At 42.1% G+C, this 16,763-nt stretch overlaps 1 protein-coding gene across 6 annotated transcripts; it reads right to left on the reverse strand.

Annotated features, from left to right (window-relative positions):
- Positions 1–7,503: 7,503 nt before the first annotated feature.
- LIG4 (DNA ligase 4) lies at positions 7,504–14,897 on the reverse strand. 6 transcript variants are annotated; one of them, XM_010952349.3, is made up of 2 exons: positions 14,741–14,897; positions 7,504–11,411 (listed from the first exon to the last, which is right to left on the reverse strand). In XM_010952349.3, exon 2 carries the CDS (start codon positions 11,381–11,383, stop codon positions 8,648–8,650), a length of 2,736 nt encoding a protein of 911 aa, XP_010950651.1. In that variant the 5' UTR covers positions 11,384–11,411; positions 14,741–14,897; the 3' UTR covers positions 7,504–8,647. The 6 variants fall into 6 exon arrangements, with proteins under 6 accessions (XP_010950651.1, XP_045370728.1, XP_045370726.1 ...); XM_045514772.2 differs by having other exon boundaries at positions 7,504–11,331; positions 14,741–14,888; XM_045514770.2 differs by lacking the exon at positions 14,741–14,897 and adding an exon at positions 14,590–14,721.
- Positions 14,898–16,763: the final 1,866 nt, after the last annotated feature.

Below are 16,763 nucleotides of genomic sequence, written 5' to 3' on the forward strand. Positions count from 1 at the left end.
GAAGTTTGATACCTATTGCTATTTCCCCCAATGGAAGGTCAGTATATACATGATATAAATATTTGCCTTCAAGAAAGCATGAGAATATCTATTTTCTCACGTTCTTATCAACACAACGTAGTCTCAAAGCTTTGGTTTGCAAACATGGGAGCAAAAAGGAAAATACAACTTGCGTTTGTCTTTGTTATGGATGAGGAAGATACCGTTTTATAAGTTTAATAGCTGTGTGTTTTCGCTGACCTGTCTTACGTGTTTTTGAACATTTTTACACACAGTCGTATTTGTTATTTATTTCTAGCTGACAGCCTTCCTCATGGAAGCTCTTCATATGATAAAGACAAAAGTCATTTTTCTGCTGTTTTGTTACAGATGTTTTTCCTGTGTCATCTCCTTTGATTTACGGTGTTTACTGCAGAGTGTTTTTGTAAATGTTATAAATTATATTTAGCAACCTTTTCTTCTCTGGCTTCTAGTTTTTGCTTTGTTTTCAATACTTAAAACACCCTTCCCCTAAATTTGGATTCTTTTATGGCTTTGTTTTCTTTTAAATATCTGCTTTACCTGAAATATATTTGGTTTAAGCAATAAGAGTAGGTTCCAAAATGAGTGTCTGTTTTCTAGATGACGACACAGCTGTCTCCAAACCTCTTATTAAATAATCTATGTTTTCCTCATTGACATGAAACATCACCTTTGTTAAACACGGAAGTTCACGTTGTGTCCATCAGAATTTGACAAAGCCAAGTCCCATAGCTTGGAATTAATTACCCCAGTATGTCACCAACAAATACTTTATCCAGAATGATGCTGAGTTAAAGATAACATTGTTATTTAAATCTAGAGATTAGACTCCAGCCGCTAACAGGAAAATGTCACCTTAGGTAAAATCAAGAGCTATATTGACATTTAAAGACATTTGTGCTGTCAAAGGATAAAATTATATTTATGGGACATGATTTACACTTCATTCCTAGAGAAAAAAAATATTGTCTTATACCCAGTTTCTTGGTTTCTTTAGCTTTTTGCAAATCCCTTTATTGTCTTCGTTTTATCAGACCCAGTCCAAATTACACAGTGACTCATGGGCCAGAGAAAATCAACATATAAATATAAATAATAGAATTTTTCTATAAATTAATTTTACTTCTTCGTAATTAGTAAAACTGTATTGTGGATTCTTGCTCCCTCCCCCCTCCCCGCTACAAACAGTGTTGTAAAATTGGAAGAAATTATTCCAATCTAGCAAACTTATCCCAAAGCAAAATCCACGGTTTTCTTGATCTTAATGAGCCAGTTTATACAGCGCCGTATCCCAGCTACCTAAAACCAGCTTACGCCCCTGACGCCTGTCTTTCTCATTATAAACGTTCCAACTTATCAAAAATCATTCAGTGTCGCTGGGGTCTGTGAGGCTGGGCTGTGGTAGCGAGCCAGGAGGGTCACAGCGTGGTCTTCCAGAGCGCTAATTAATAATAAATAGCATTTACACAGGACTTGACATCATCAAAGGACTTTGCAAACACTAATTAACCCACAGACTCACCCTCGTAAAGGAAGTAAGCAGGAATTAGCGTTTGTTTTATGAATGAAAACCTGGCTTACAATAAAGCTGTGGTTATGTATGGTCTTTTGGAGTTTCTCACAAGTAGTATAATGTCTTCTTTCATTACATTTTAGATGATTCTAGGACAGGGTTTCTCAACCTCAGCATTATCGACATTGTGGTCTGGGTAATTACGCGGGGGCTTTTCTGTTCCCTGTCGGGTATTTAATTGCATCCTTGGCCTTTGCCCACAGGATTCCAGTCACACCACCCACGTCTTGACAGTCAGAAAGTCTCCAGATGTTGCCAGACCCCCGAAGGGCAAACCCATCCCTAGCTGTGAGCCGCGTTGTAGGAGAAAGGGCAAAAAATGATGGGGAACGCCCATTGCCAGGTTTTCCCTACAGACACAGGGCTGTCCTCCCCTTCGCATTCTGTTACCGCTGTGTATCACGGGGCCTCTGCACCTGCTATTTTTCCTTCTCACACTACACACAAAAGTAACGGTAAGATGGAGTGTTCTAAGCACGGTTCTAATACGTCGGAAACACACACACACACTTAGTCCTCACAACTGGATAAACCAGGTACCATCGTTACTCTGTTTTATGCAAGAGGAAACTGGGGCTCAGAAAGGCTGCATAATTTGCCCAAATAGAGAAGTCTGGGTTCAGACTCAGGCACTTTGATTCCAGGGTCCATGCTGTCAACAGCTGAGTTCTGTCTGTAGGTATGATTTTTCCAGCAAGAAGTTTTTTCAGCAGTGGACACTGTTATTTTCATGTGTGTCAGAATAAATTCTCTAAAAAACAGCAGTGATACCACGGAGAATGGAAGCAGAAAGTCTAAAGAAAATCGGCACGGCAACACTGTGTGGACGTACTCCAAACAAACTGCGAGGCACTCAGTAAACCCAAGGCACACCGACACATGGAAAGACCCACAACACGCGATTCATATCCTCAAAGAGCTGATCCAAAAGATAACATCAGACAAACAGATGATGAGGCAGGAAATCATAAGGAACACCGAAAATTCTGAATTTCTGGGTGGTGGGGAGAAAGAGTTTTGTCATGACCAGGGCACTAGGGTAGAGCATACGGTAGCAGTGGCATATGAGCTGTGGCTTGAAAGATGAATAGGATTTGAAATTCGAGGATTGTCATAGAGGAGGCTCACAGAGGGCATTTCAAATAGAACCAGCCGGGTAGGCACGGAAGTTGAAAAGCTGAAGTGTAGTAAGCCAGCTTGGCTGGGATGGGCTAAGCAGAGAGATAAGATTGAAAGATTGGTTTGAGGTCAGGTACCAAATGTAGTCCAATCCATTTGGATTTTTTTCTGCTATAGAGCAAATGAAGGAGAAAAAGGAAGTATTTCTTTAGCGCCTTGGGTGCACTAAACGCTGGTGAGCACTTTGACACACGTTATCATTTAATCATTGAAGGGTTTCAGAGAGAGGAGAGCATGATGAGATGTGTATTCATTATCAACTGCTGAGTTTTCAACTGGAGACTCAATTGAGGAAGTGTCTGCTTCCCGCCCCCCGCCCCCCTGGCAGCATTCAGTTTCTTGCTGCTATAGGGTCCATCACAGCTCATGTCTATGCAAGTCAGAAAGGAGAGAGAAAGAGGGGGAGAGAGAAAAGGAGAGGAAGAAGGGAGGAGGAGAGGAGAAGAGAAGAGAGAGAGGCTGGGGCAAGTCTGCTACTAAGGGCACTGTAATTATGGAATGCTGTCTATCTTGCCCCCTCCTTAGGTTCGCAAGAGTCTCACGCCATTATATATCAGCAAAATACAAAACTCATTGTCACATCAGGTTTAGGTGCAGATGAGTTTCCTGGTTAAGAGCTGTTAGGCCCAGCTCTCCATCCATGGACCTGCAAAACAGAAGACGCAAGTTATCTTCACTCAGTACACCCAACGCGTGATGGTGAGGCCTGAGGTAACAGCTGTAGATGCTCCCCTTCAGAAGGGAGGGGAAATACAGGGGAGAAAGGAGTCTCTGCCCATAGCAGGTCTGAAATCCAGCCAAGTGGATGTTGGGAGTTCCTGGATTCACTTTCAAAGCTTGGAATAATTCTCTGTGGCTCTCTGGACTCATGGCTCTGCCCTCTGAGTCATCTTTTATTTTCAGGAGAGAAGGCATATGTTTGCAGCTGTGCAGGCTTCTGAGGCTGCTTCCTGCCAGCAGAACTTTGACGTTTTCCCTCCATCTCTTTTCATTTTAAACTCTCTCTGTTCCTTTCAGGCTAAGCTGGCAATGTTTCTGCTGAAATAATTTTCTCAAGAATCTTGTGGGTCTCCTGAGAATTTCGGAGTTTGGGGTTCACTCCTTTAGGCAGAAGTCACTTGACAGATTTGTTGAGACCTTCACTTTGACCTCCTGCTGAGATGCTCAGAGACAAATAACATACTAAACCTTGCTACGAGTCCTAGATACAGTTTGAGAGGATCTGAGAGGATGCCTTGAAACAACCCTTTGTGAAGTTGCATATCAGATCTTTAGGTATTTGTGAGACTAGAGCAAACTTTGCACAATCACACCTTCAGATTTTACTGTATAAGACACTTCTGAAGCAATGTCTGAATTTCAGCAGCTTTGCTATCTGGAGAGGCTGAAAATTTTTTTAAAAATCATCAAATTGTTTCTTTTTGCTTATCAGGCAAAAACAGATTTTTGTCTGGCTCTGAGGGAACTTACCAGTTATATTAAAGCTACTGTGAACCTCTTATCCCCCACAAAAAACAAATAAAAATGCAGATTTTTGTTTGAATCCTTTTGCATTTTCCTATAAGCAGCGAGAAGCCAGGTGGCATCACCGACACTATGCGTAAACTTCCTTAGCTGGATCTCCAAGGTCACCACCTACACGCTCTTTTTACATAATTTCAGGAGACAACTTCACAGAGCTTCTGCCACTGCAGGACAGCGATCCCCCTCCCTCCCGGTTCCAGTGTTTGTTCCTCACCGCCTCTGAGCCCTGGTTGGCAGTGTCCCTGCAATCCAGATTCCTACCGCCAGTCTGCTTGTGATTTAGGCTTTCTGTATTGTGCTCCTCAGATGTCTTCCAGACTCCCCCCAGTACCCACTTCCAAGGCCACTTGTTAGGTAATTGTTGAGCAGAACCCGATTCCGGAACCAAAAATATATATTCGTTTTCTATTGCTAGTTTCTCATGTGAAGAAGACACTCAGGAACCGTCGTTTCCCCACTCCCGGGGCTGTTGCCAGCATTCAGTTTTTTGAAACTGGGGGATCTACGGCCACTTAACTTCTTTAAGGCCAGGAAAGGGAGAGAGAAAGACTCTTCCAGCTCAGTCTCCAGACACAATGGAACCAAGACAAGCCACGCCTGCCCTGTCGGGTCTGAACCCCTATGCCGCACTGCACCACTCAGGTCTGGGTTGACTTGCTATAGGGCAGTGGTGACTAGAGCAAGACTCATAATATTTAAGTCCAATTTTTGGTTTTTTATTAAGTAAATTCATTTTAATTTTCTTTAAATGAATTATGAGAGTAATTGGCAGAAATTTAAAAATAGCATACTATATCACATTTGGAAATTATCATATATTAAAATATGCTAAAATGAACTGTTTCAGCATCGAGAATAAATAAAAATACTTTCATTTCCTGATTTTTAGTTTTTATAAATTGTACTTCAAAAAATCAAGTGGATTACTTTTTTAAATTATTGTGGTGTTTTTGTTTTTGTTTTTGTTTTTGTTTTTCCTCTACGAGGCTAGAGATAATGTTTGGAGTTCTTATTTGCAAGCTCTATTCTACAAATAAAAATGCTGGGGTTATGAATAGTGCACTACTGCCAATAAATAAAAGGCAAGCTGGATATGACTGTCGGTATAGCTTCTCTTCTATTCAACTCTGTTTTGGAACTGCTAGAAAAAACTCGGTATCACACACAGGAAGTTTATCAGATGAATACAGTTTATTAATCTGGTGACAATTACCTTATAGGCATTTGTAATATTATTACTTGTACGCTCATATTACTTGTTTTATTTTACCCAATGTACCTTATTTTTCCTTCTTTCACTTAAGATACATTATGGGGAAAATGAAGTTCTATGCTACTGACAATAAAAACAATCGGAGACCGAATAACGGTCCTCATCTCCACATCCGCGGGGGGGCGTTCAGCTTAAAATTGCTGAATTTTTACCCAGAGGCTTTTAAATGACTCCATTTTCAAGGGAACATTGTCTAATTTATCAATGCATACATACAGCCAGAGACATTAAAGCAATCTCTAGCCTTGGGTGGAAACATGTTTGTAAAGGCCAGAGGCCCCCACGCGGTCGGGCGGGAAGATGCTCCCTGCCTGAGGCCGACCCTGCAGGTCCCCGGCCGCCGCGTCAGACCGGGCGGCGCCCTCGCAGCGCCTCCCCAGCGGTCAGCGGTGCCGCATTTCCGGGAGACGGGAAGTCATTTATAGAAGGAGATGGAGGGGGAAATTATCATAATTACTCTTACTTTTCTTGTGGGACTGTAACCACTGCCCCCCTCACCCTAAAACTCTTGCCCCAATCATTGTAAAAACCATTATTAGAATCATAAGGAAGAGGAGGTACCTTACTCAAATTATATAAACATAAAAGCTAGAGAATGCATAGGGCTGAATGGTATTTTTGCCTTTAAGTGTTATGATGCACATTTTGTAATAATTTGAAGGCTTGAATTATTCGCTGAATTCACTTCACTTCGATCTCTTGCAAGGGTGTACCTTCAACTTAGCGAGAGCTGCGATTCCTCCATCAGCAAGTAGAGACATCTCAGAAGCAGTGGTGCTCTTCATTAAGACGATCTGGAGCATTGACGACTTTACAAGCATTAATCAAAAACGAGAAACAAAATTTCAACTACTGATATTCTTGAGAACTCATGAGTTTCAGTTCGCTTACTGGTCTCATCGCATAGCAGGAAATATTCTAACTCTGACATAACACAACACCTCCTCTTGTTTGAGCAATAACCCTGTGCCAGGGCAGTGTTAGGTTTGGCTTTTGATCACGATGCGATGCTTTGTACATTGTCTCAGTACTTAGTGGTGGCCCATTTTTAGAGGAGATTAACTTGAGGGTCACTTTTCTAACGTCACAGAACTCTCACTAGCAGAACTTTGCGCTGGTGGCTTGCTCTCCGAAAACGCTGGCTTCCTTTCACTCCCCACCTTTATCTGGACCTTTGATTTCCTTTGTCTCTATTGTCCCTATTTTGCCCATTTTTAAATCCCATTCCCAGTCCTGGAAGGACTGCTGGTGGCTCAGTTTTGAGAATTGATCTGGATTGTGCCTCCAGGTTCGGGTGGGGGGCTCTTCCTTACCTGCTCTTGTGCTGCATGAAACCCTTCCCAGTTTCAGTGGGTTTTCTGTCTGAACTTCTGTGCTGTCCAGGAAAGACCTGCTGACTATTTATGTAGTTTCTGGTGTTCTCGGGATCTTCAGGACCTACGCAGTCTCTCTGCCTTCTTCACACAAATACTGCAAGTCTTGAGCTCTCCTGTTTCCCTCACCTCTTGTGTGTTTGGATTCTCGGGGGCACCTCATTACCTGGTCCTGTTGTGAATGTCGCCCTCGGTGTTTCACTACGATCTAGTTGTTCTTTCTGGTTATTTTATACTTATTTGTTACACTACAAATATATATTTTCTACTTTCCTTACCATCAATAACCTAGAATAGTAAATGTTATTATCTTTGGTGGTAAAATTATGTTTCTTTTCCCTACACTACACTTACTTACATTTTGTCATTTTTCTCAATAGACATTATATAAAAATATACAAGTTAAAAATTTTTAATAAAGCTCATTTAGTAATACGAAATACAAAGGACCTTAAATAGGAACTGACTTGAATCAGTTAAAAATTACAGTGAATCAGTTAAAAATTACAGTATCTGGCTGAAGTAAGTATCCTAAATTGTTTTAAAATAAGTACAAGAAATTGTTTTAATAGTACATTAAATATTTTATTTAAATTAAGAAATATAACAAAACATACATTTGTTCCACTGTTTGGATAAAATTTCTAATTACCTACAAATAATCTACACATTATTTCTCAGGTACCAAGTTCCAAGTATTTCATTAGTGTCATGAAAACATATTTTTCAAAATGTATAGGCTATATTCCAAAATCTGGTATATTTTGGTATTTATATGTTTGGTATGTAAATCTAGACATAATATATATACATGTACACACATACTATCCACACTTTAAATAACCCAAGGATAAATAAAAGTCACTGTAAAAAGTCAAAGCTATTAATTCTCTGTACAGAAAGCTACAACACACAGGCCACTCCAACACCTGTTTGATACCTAGGAAAACCACTCTTTGTGAATGCTATTTATAAAGGGGTACAAATTCACATAAAACGTTTTCTTTAAAGCCGCTCTGTTTTAGAAAACAAACATGGGCTAAGTACTTTTAAAATTGCAAGAGATTTTAAAAAGCAAACTGATGTAATGTTAAGTTTTTAAACCATTAAATCTTATTCAACTTCCCGTGATTTAGCTAATAGCATCATTAACAAGGTATTTATTCATGAGCTTGAACTTAACTTTAAAAAAGTTTACATCTCACATATCAAAGAGGAATTTTAGCCTTCAATTTAAAAAAATAAATTTTCACAAGCCCAACTGTAACAATTCCGATTTTTTCCTTGCAATGCTTTTATTAGATAGAAACTATTATTAAAATTTTTATTTGACTTTCAGAAAAATCCTGGTTAGGTCAATGCTTTTAATGACTTTAAAAGCTTCTAAACGTACTTTATTAATATCTGAGTCAAAATTTTAGATTTCTGTAGGGAGATTATAATTTTAAACTATTTATTTCATCTTGGTTATAAAAATCAACTACTACACTGCTAAAAAAATTTTTTTTCTCTCTTGACTTTAGGCCATTCAGTGTCTTTCCTGTATCAGAAGTTAAAGTGATTGTGTTTCTATAGTTAATAATAATACTGTTTAAGCACAGATTTTAAGAGATTAAAAATAAAATGCAATTTAATATTTTATCATTCCAGCCTGTTGTAGTAAGTCGGCCAGATAGGAAGCTTTCCTCAATAGGAAAGCTAGCTTTAAACCAAATATTGATTTTCCTCCTGTAATTCACACTTGTCTATTGATTCAGTTACCCAACATTCTTGTAGGATTTTAAACTTTCTCTTAAGAGCTCTTCGAAAAGCTTTAAAATCTGCAACACGACTACGATCTTCCCCAACGATTACGTGTGACACGCCCTCGGCTAAACAAGAAACCACTTTTGCTCCATGAAATCGAAGCTCCAAGGCTGTTATAGCTAATCTTGTTCCCTCGATTTTGGTACTTAAGTCATTAATAACAGTGTACAAGTCCAAATAAACAGTGTGGCTTCGAAACATACTGAGATGAGAGCTGTCCCAGGAATAGCGGTGTTCTAAGTCGGCGATCACAGCGGCCATCTCTCCAGGAGTCTGTTCCCTAGGATCTTTAATTCCTGAGAACACTTCCTTCAGTTGATTCAAATCTGTGTCAACAAAGTAACTATCACCATAGCAGTCATACTCTCGGGCAAAATGCTCTCTTGTTGATGGGCACATGTGAATCATGACGCGAGGCTGCCAGGGCACACAGCGTTTGGTCTGGAAACACTCTAAAAGCCACTCAGGCTTGACGACATCATGCTTATTTGAAGAAATTATGTTTTTCACTCTAATGTTCTGAGCCCCTGCGATCACGCAGTATGTGTCTGGGCCTGGATTCTGTACTATGTAACCACCAAATTCTGCAATTCTGTTCTCCAGATCAGGCTTTGGGTGGCCGTCTGTTCCACTCATAACACAAAACTCCACATCTTCAAATATATTAGAAACTTTGCTTATGTTAGAGAGGTTAGGTGCTTTTAGGTGCTCGATAATTCCAATGACTTTCTTAACCTTGGGGGCAGCTTTGCGCTTTTTCTCTTGCGGTTCGTCATCACCACCTATGTGAAGGTGTTTAGATGCGAGCTTTCCAGATGCTTGCCCCCGAAGTTGCTCCAGCTCATCCAGGGTTGTGCACTCATGCCACTCTTTGTCTTCTCTTATCTTTTCAATTCGTGGAAAACGCAACGTGCAGCCAGTTTTATACATGTCACTGGGGACGATCTCTGCGGCCTTAACCTGAACAATGACCGAGTGGCAAGGTTCAATGTACACCTCTGGCTTCTCTGTTCCACATAAAATGCTGCTGGGCGGAGCCTTCTTGTGAAAAGGCTTCCAGTGTTTGGCCAATTTCAAACCCAGGTCATACAGTTCTTTCATGGTGTAACCTGAGCCAACACGACAGAGAGTATGAAACACTGATGGTTTTTCCCCAGAAGTGGGCTTCTCTGCCACAGCACACAAAAAATGAGACATCATTCCACCCCGTGAACCTTTACCCCAATAGCCTCCGACAATCAAGATGTCCAGTTTGTCCATCAATTCATCAACATACTCTGGTTTAATTTTTAACCATCCTTCACCTCGTTTGTCTGGCTTGTAAATAGAAAGAGGATGCTTTACCATGATTCCCTCTTCTCTTTTATCTATTGCTTCATTCAAAGCATCAACTACCTCTTTCTTAGTCTGGGCTTGTGTCTTCTGCACTATTTCTATTCTACCTGGGATTGGTGTGAAAACACTATTCAGAATTTCATGCCTGTTTCTCAGGGTCTCATGTCCTAGCTTTTTATTATTAACCATCAACACATCAAAAACACAGTAACAAGTTTGCAGATCAGAATCTTCAACCATTCGTTTAATATCAAACTTATTCCCCTTCTGCATAAACGTTTGCGTATGAGGGTTGTAGGCCATCATCTCACCGTCCAGGATACAGTTCTGCACGTCTGGCTTGAATGTACTGTGAATGAACGGCGTCAGAGAGCCTTCCTGTGGGGAAGCACCAAACTGGTCCTCGTAGTTGTACCCGTTTCGCGAGAAGTACTGGTACACATCCCCGTCTTTGTGCATCTGCATGCGCTCGCCGTCTAGCTTGGTTTCGATGTAGAAACTCTGGTGTTTCATGTCCTTCTCGATTCGCTCAATATCCGCTATGGCAGCCAGCATTGGTTTAAAGGCTGAGAATAAAGTGATAGAAATGTCACTGAGTCCGACCAAAGGGTCATGCAGCTGCCTACAGACTTTCTCCAAATCTGTGGTGACACTGTGCAACTCTTCCGCATCATTATGAAAAATAGAAAATATAGTCTTCTGACTAAAACCAAGCTTGAGGTCCTTTACAATCATCCGTATCAGCCACTTCTGTTCAAGTGCTGAACTCTGAGTTATAAGCTGAAGAACACTCTTCTTTACCAGGTCCTTCCTTTTGGCAGAATTATTGCTGGCAATGGAGTCTAAAATGTCATTTACTTGCTGGATGGTTAAACTGCCTTTCTGCAAACATCTGGGCTTCAACACAAAGTACGCAATCATCGCGAAGTCTCCGGCGTCTGCACGAGCTCCAGTAGGCGTCCTGTAATTCAGGAGCTTAAGGGCGTCCTTTCCTTCTCTGGGTAGGTTAAGCAGTTCAATGTAAAGCTTAGCAAGCATAGTCTCTTTGATTCCATAGGCCATTCTCTCTCTTTCCAGCTGAGGAAGGATAAGTCTCATGGCTGGATAAAACGAGTCTGTGACATCTTTTTGGTTCTTATGAAGGGCATCGTGAAATTTTCTCCAAGAATCTAAAAATTCTTTGAAGTGTCTGATTTTTTCTGCCCGTCCTTTACTTTTCTGTATTCGTTCTAAAGTTGAACATAAATCTGCAAAAGGAACGTGAGAGGCAACAGTTTGTGAAGTTTGGGAGGCAGCCATAGAAGCGATGGTGAATCTTCTGGTTTATCTAATAAGGCAAAAGGAGAATAAGTAAAAGATAAAATTCAACTAAATGTTTACTGTACAGAGAGTGTCTGGTTCATAATAAACGTCTGGTCATGTTTGCCAAAGGAAAGCAGATCAATGCTATAAATGCTGTCTCTTTCCAACCTCTACAATGAATGCTAATCAACTACTTTGCGTCAATGTCATTTCATTTCTGGGCTTCTGAGGTAAAGGCTTTCCTAATATTTCTTTATCTTTCAGACCACCACCCAGCACCAGAAACAAACTTCTTAAAATCATGTTTTTAACAAATTGCTAGCTCACTAAATTGAAATTTGGCTGAACTGAACTCCTACATGGATAGGGCCCTTTCCCCGAAACAGGCACCCTCTTCTCGCAGACGAAGCCCGTGACCGTTCGCTGCGCCGCCTTCACTGCTAGCTGCGCCAGACGCCTCCAGCACTCAGGACCCAAACCAAAGTAAGCTCCCCATGAAATTCTCACTTTCCCCATCTCTTTTAACTCTATTTTCATAGTTACTTGGAGTTTTATAAATTTAAATTCATTTCTACACTTTTTGGGTTGATATTCCAGTAATCCTCAAACTGCTTGCTGACTATATACGAGCCAGGCACTGTGCTATGGGCAAGACAGTATGCTTCCACCTTAAGAATACATTCTATAAAGAAAAAGGAATGTAATAGGAACAACTATAAAATGCTAAGTGCTTTAACAAAAATATAACAGAAGTAAAATTTTATGAGACAGAGCTTTTCACTGAAGTACCTTCCAAAGTCAGAGAGGAAACAATGGGGACCTTGCTGGGCTAAGGTCTAGAATATTCGCTAAAATGGTCACCACGAACATGGAATTTCTTTGACGTTTTAAATATCCAAGCAAGTTCTATTACAGTCTGTAAGGTATCAGAGCCAAAATAATATAGTTTAAAGTATGTAACCCTAAAATATACTAACTTTTCCAAAAAAAGGTTTCAGTAAAATACCTCCTCTAGGAATTCAGCCAGTTCTGTCTTGTGGTTTCGGACCCCTGCTGGCACATCCCCACACAGCCCTGCGAGCAGGGGGCTGAGCAGCTCCCCAGGGAGCGGGGAGATCCTGTGGTGCAGAGACCTGAGATCCCCCACCCCGGCAAACAGCAGAGCAGCACACGTTGCCAGCAGAAGGCTACACTGCCTGCTGTCTAACACGAGAAATCAAACGGCCAGACACAATCCACGTTTACTAAAGTGCCGGCCTCCTGAGGTCAGAAATCGTGTTGTAATTTTGCCACTGGCTCCTGGCACAGAGTAGGTTGGTTTGTGCAATGAATTATTGAATACCTAGGGTTGATTCCTGGAAAAGCACACCAAGGAAGGCCAGGAACTAAGCACAACACGTAGGCACGCACACCCCCCCAGCACGAGCGGTGGGGTTCAGTTTGGTCACAAACACTCAGCAGCTACGACTGCACTGGGAACATGCATTCGGGGGTCTGTGGGGAAAACAAGCTTCACTTCTCTGTCTGATTCCTGACAAAGGAAACCCAACATCTAGACCAAGAGATAAACCCATGAGAGACCACATCCAGAGTCTTTTATCTTTGAATCTAGGAACTCCTTCCCCTCACTGTGTCTCATTTGCATAACTGACTGCACCACCTGGTCAGGTCTGCTCACTGCCCTACCTCAAAACAAGCTTCCTCCAGCTGGCGCCTGACGGGATATAATGTCATGTGTATGATTTATATATAATATACATAAAATGAAGTAATGAAGTGCAGAAATAGTTCTTTGACTGTTCAAGATTGGCATACAGTTTCTGGTCCATCTGTACACTCTATATGGTCTCAAAGTTTCCCTGAACAAGTCCCAGGCAAAGACTCAAATTACTTTTTATAATGTTGAAACCCACATAATACACATGTGAATATACATGCATCATAAGATTGCTATAAAGATAAGGATTCCAATGTTACTATAAAATGAACAGACAAAATATTTTTACTTATTAAAACTGTACAAAGAATTCAAATATTAGGATTTCCACTGTTTTGGTTTTTTTTTTTTTTTACATATGCTTTAATTTCATTTCCTGGATTCTTAAGATTTTAGCTGATGGTTTCTATTTGTGAAAACAAAAACAAAAACAAAAACAAATAAGTCTGTGGTTAGGGCTCAGGCTCTGGAGTCCACTACATCTGAGTTTAAATGTAGACGCTGACGCTTAACAGCTGTGTGGTATGGGGCAACTATTTAATTTCTCTAAGCTTTGGTTTCCTTAAGTGCAAAGCGGGGTTTATAACCATGTAGAAACTAGAATGACATCCGACAGTTTACAAGGTGCTTAACACAGTACCTGGCAATTAGTAAGTCCCTGAACAATTTTAGTACTATAATGCATGTTGATCCGAACAACATTGAAAACAAAAATAATACAAAATACTAAACCTGTAAGAAGAGAGGGGACGCTTCATTCTGACAATGATAAGCAAAGCTTTCTAGAGAATGAATAGTTAGCTCAATAATGACTCATCGTCCATTCAGGTGCTGCCTTTATCGTCCTGATGACAGCAAAACAAACTAGCAAGGCTTTGTTTGGTGAATATGGGAGATTCAATGCTATTTTATTGGAGAGAGAGTGGTACCCCTGAAGTTTCTTTCATGTAACCCTCGAAAAGACAAAGGGCTTACAGGATCCTACCTTTCACAGAACGTTGTGATATTCTGGGAGAACCTCAGGAGAAAGAAGTGAGTGGTGAGCAAAAGGGAGACGGCTGTGGGATTCAGAAAGTTAACGACAGGCAAGGCGTAAGAAGAGAACAGGACTCGCTCCAAGCCCGCACTCGCTCCCAGCCCGCACTCGCTCCCGCCCCTCAAGCCATATACACGCCTGCAAAATCACTGGAGGAAGGGTCCACATCACTCCTCCGCCCCAGCCAAAACCCTCAACGGATCCCGAGTGAATTCTCCGGCTCCGGGCAAACCCAGTGTCTCTCTGAGCCCCCGGTCCCCTGGTGGGGTGGCCGCGGGAATCGGGCAATTCAAGCAGCCGACACGGGTCCTGAGAGGCAGAGGCGGGGAAACTGCAGCCCCCTCCCCACGCCCCAAGGGTGGGGTCTAGAGCAAGCGCCGCGGACCGGAGCCCGGCCTCCGAGGCAGCGCGGCCGCCGGGGTGCCGTGCCCTCACCTGGGGGCCCCTCACCTGGGGGCCCGGAGGCGGACGATGGCAAGGACTTTCGGTCCCGGAGAACAAGGAACCTGAACTGGACCGCAGCATTCGCTGAGCTGAGAAGACGCGGCACGGCCCCGCCTCTCTGGCCACCCCTGCCCGAACTCCGCCCTCCCAGGCTTACCCTGGGTCCTCTGCGCAATCCGAGTCCCCCTCCGCCCCGCCAGCCGCCGCACGAGCCTCCAACCTGACGTGAGGTCCCTGACGGCGCCGCCAAGCCGGAAGCAGAGCGTGGAGAGCCGGTTCCGCCAGCTGCTCCCTGCGCAGGCGCACTCGCTGTATGCGGGGCGGGAGGCCCTGACCTAATAAGGATGATGCGCGCAAGCGCCGTCGCCACCAGCCGGCCGAGAGGCTGTGACGTCAGGGAGGTGATTGGCGCAGGAGCCGAAACGGTTGGGCGGGCACTGGGAGGACTGCCCACCTTGCTGGGCTGCTGAGGACTCAAGGGAGCAAAGGTTACAGTGTTATTACAAACACTTCTCCCGTTGGCTGCAGCAGCAGCGGCAGGTGCTTTTTGCTAGCGGTTGACTCAATAGAGTGGATTTCGTTGCTGAGAACCCAAAACACTTTGTCCACTGCTCGCTACTGGGACTTTGAGCCTGAGCCCTCTCTCTGCTTAAAGTGCGGTTAGCAAGGGACAACCTCTCAGAGTTCTGCTCCCAGTGTGTAAACGGTGCTGCCAACACTCATTTCCCCGGCTAGTTGTGAAAGCGCCCAGGGGAGAAGAGGGCATCTTTCCTTCCAAAATGTCTGCTCTGTCATTTAGGTGGAAAAACAGACTTTTGCAAAATTGTCTGAGACTGTTTTTCCTATTTTTCATGATGGTGAAACTTTGATGGGAGTTTGTTTCCTAACACATACATAATACATAATTCATAATAATACCTAATATGTAATTCATAATATAGCCGTAAACAGTTGCATACTCCGAAATCAACTATGGACTCTTCCAGTATCTGTTCAAGGATTCGAAATTATTCGACAAAACTTTACTGAACACTCGTTATCATATTGGAATTGTGCTATCTATCAGGATTGAGAAATGAAAACAAACCCAAACCTTATGTTCCAGGAACTTTTGATTTCTCCCAGTATTCTGCTGTGGTTTCTCCTCCTCCACAATGGGGTGGAAATTATTCATAAAGTGTAAGAGGAGACAACTTTTATAATTATTTCATTTTCGTATAAATATTTTTGCTTTAAAATGGAAGTGAAATTTTGCTACAACAGGCTCTGAGAAAACATTTTAGAGCTGTTAAGTGCCCTTAGGAGTTGTCTAATGTACAAAAAAAGTCTTTTTACGAACTGACACATATTAATTCACAGTACTAGTTTGTAGTAAACCTGGATTAGGGCTCCTCCTAGCCCCACAAAAATTAATTTCATTGTTATGTCTAATTCACCTATGTTATCTGAGTATTTCTCAGAAATCACCTATGGGTTGTAAAGTCACATGATGCTGTTTTGTGGGTAATTTTCATACTTAACCATTTAACTTAATTGTCAATTTACTTTGGAGGAGCACATAACAGTGTTAAGTTAGAGGATCCTCCACGTCCCCATATTCGAGATGGCACTTGTCTGTGTACATTTTCGTACCTTGTTCAACATTTACTAAGTTCCTACATTGTCGGAGACTGTACGTTGTATTAGTGATGTAAGAAAGGAGACTGTAATTACCAGACCAAACTTCAAGTTGATTCAAATCCCAGTCTCCAATTTACCATATGACTTTAGCCTTTCTAATGCTTGGTTCGATGAGAACCAAGAGTTTTTCATTAAGTATCTGCTGGAGTTACTTTATTAGTTTATTTCTGAAGTGGTTGGTCTGCCTTGCTGGGTGGCTCTCGTGATGGACAACAGGCACCTAGTATCAAGAGCCTCTCTGACCTGGAGCTCTCACTCAGTTAGCAGATCCCGTGTTTTAAAAAACATGGCATTATCGTCTGTGTATATAAAACAGAGAATAGGGAACGACAAGGGTGGCGACAGACGTTTATAAAGAAACAATTCAGTACAACTTGGTGCGCAGGGGTGTTGTTAGGGGAACCAATGACGCTGCAGGGAAGCTAATGACCATTTGTGTGGTCACTTCCAAGGCCCTGGGAAGGGCACTAGCAATGTTCTCACGGTCTTGCGCTTCTGTA

This window comes from Camelus bactrianus, chromosome 14 (genome assembly GCF_048773025.1).
Source record: "Camelus bactrianus isolate YW-2024 breed Bactrian camel chromosome 14, ASM4877302v1, whole genome shotgun sequence".
NCBI lineage: Eukaryota > Metazoa > Chordata > Mammalia > Artiodactyla > Camelidae > Camelus > Camelus bactrianus.

Coding starts and splice junctions, on each gene's coding strand:
- LIG4 (XM_010952349.3), bottom strand. CDS start 11,383: ATGGCTGCCTCCCAAACTTCACAAACTGTTGCCTCTCACGTTCCTTTT.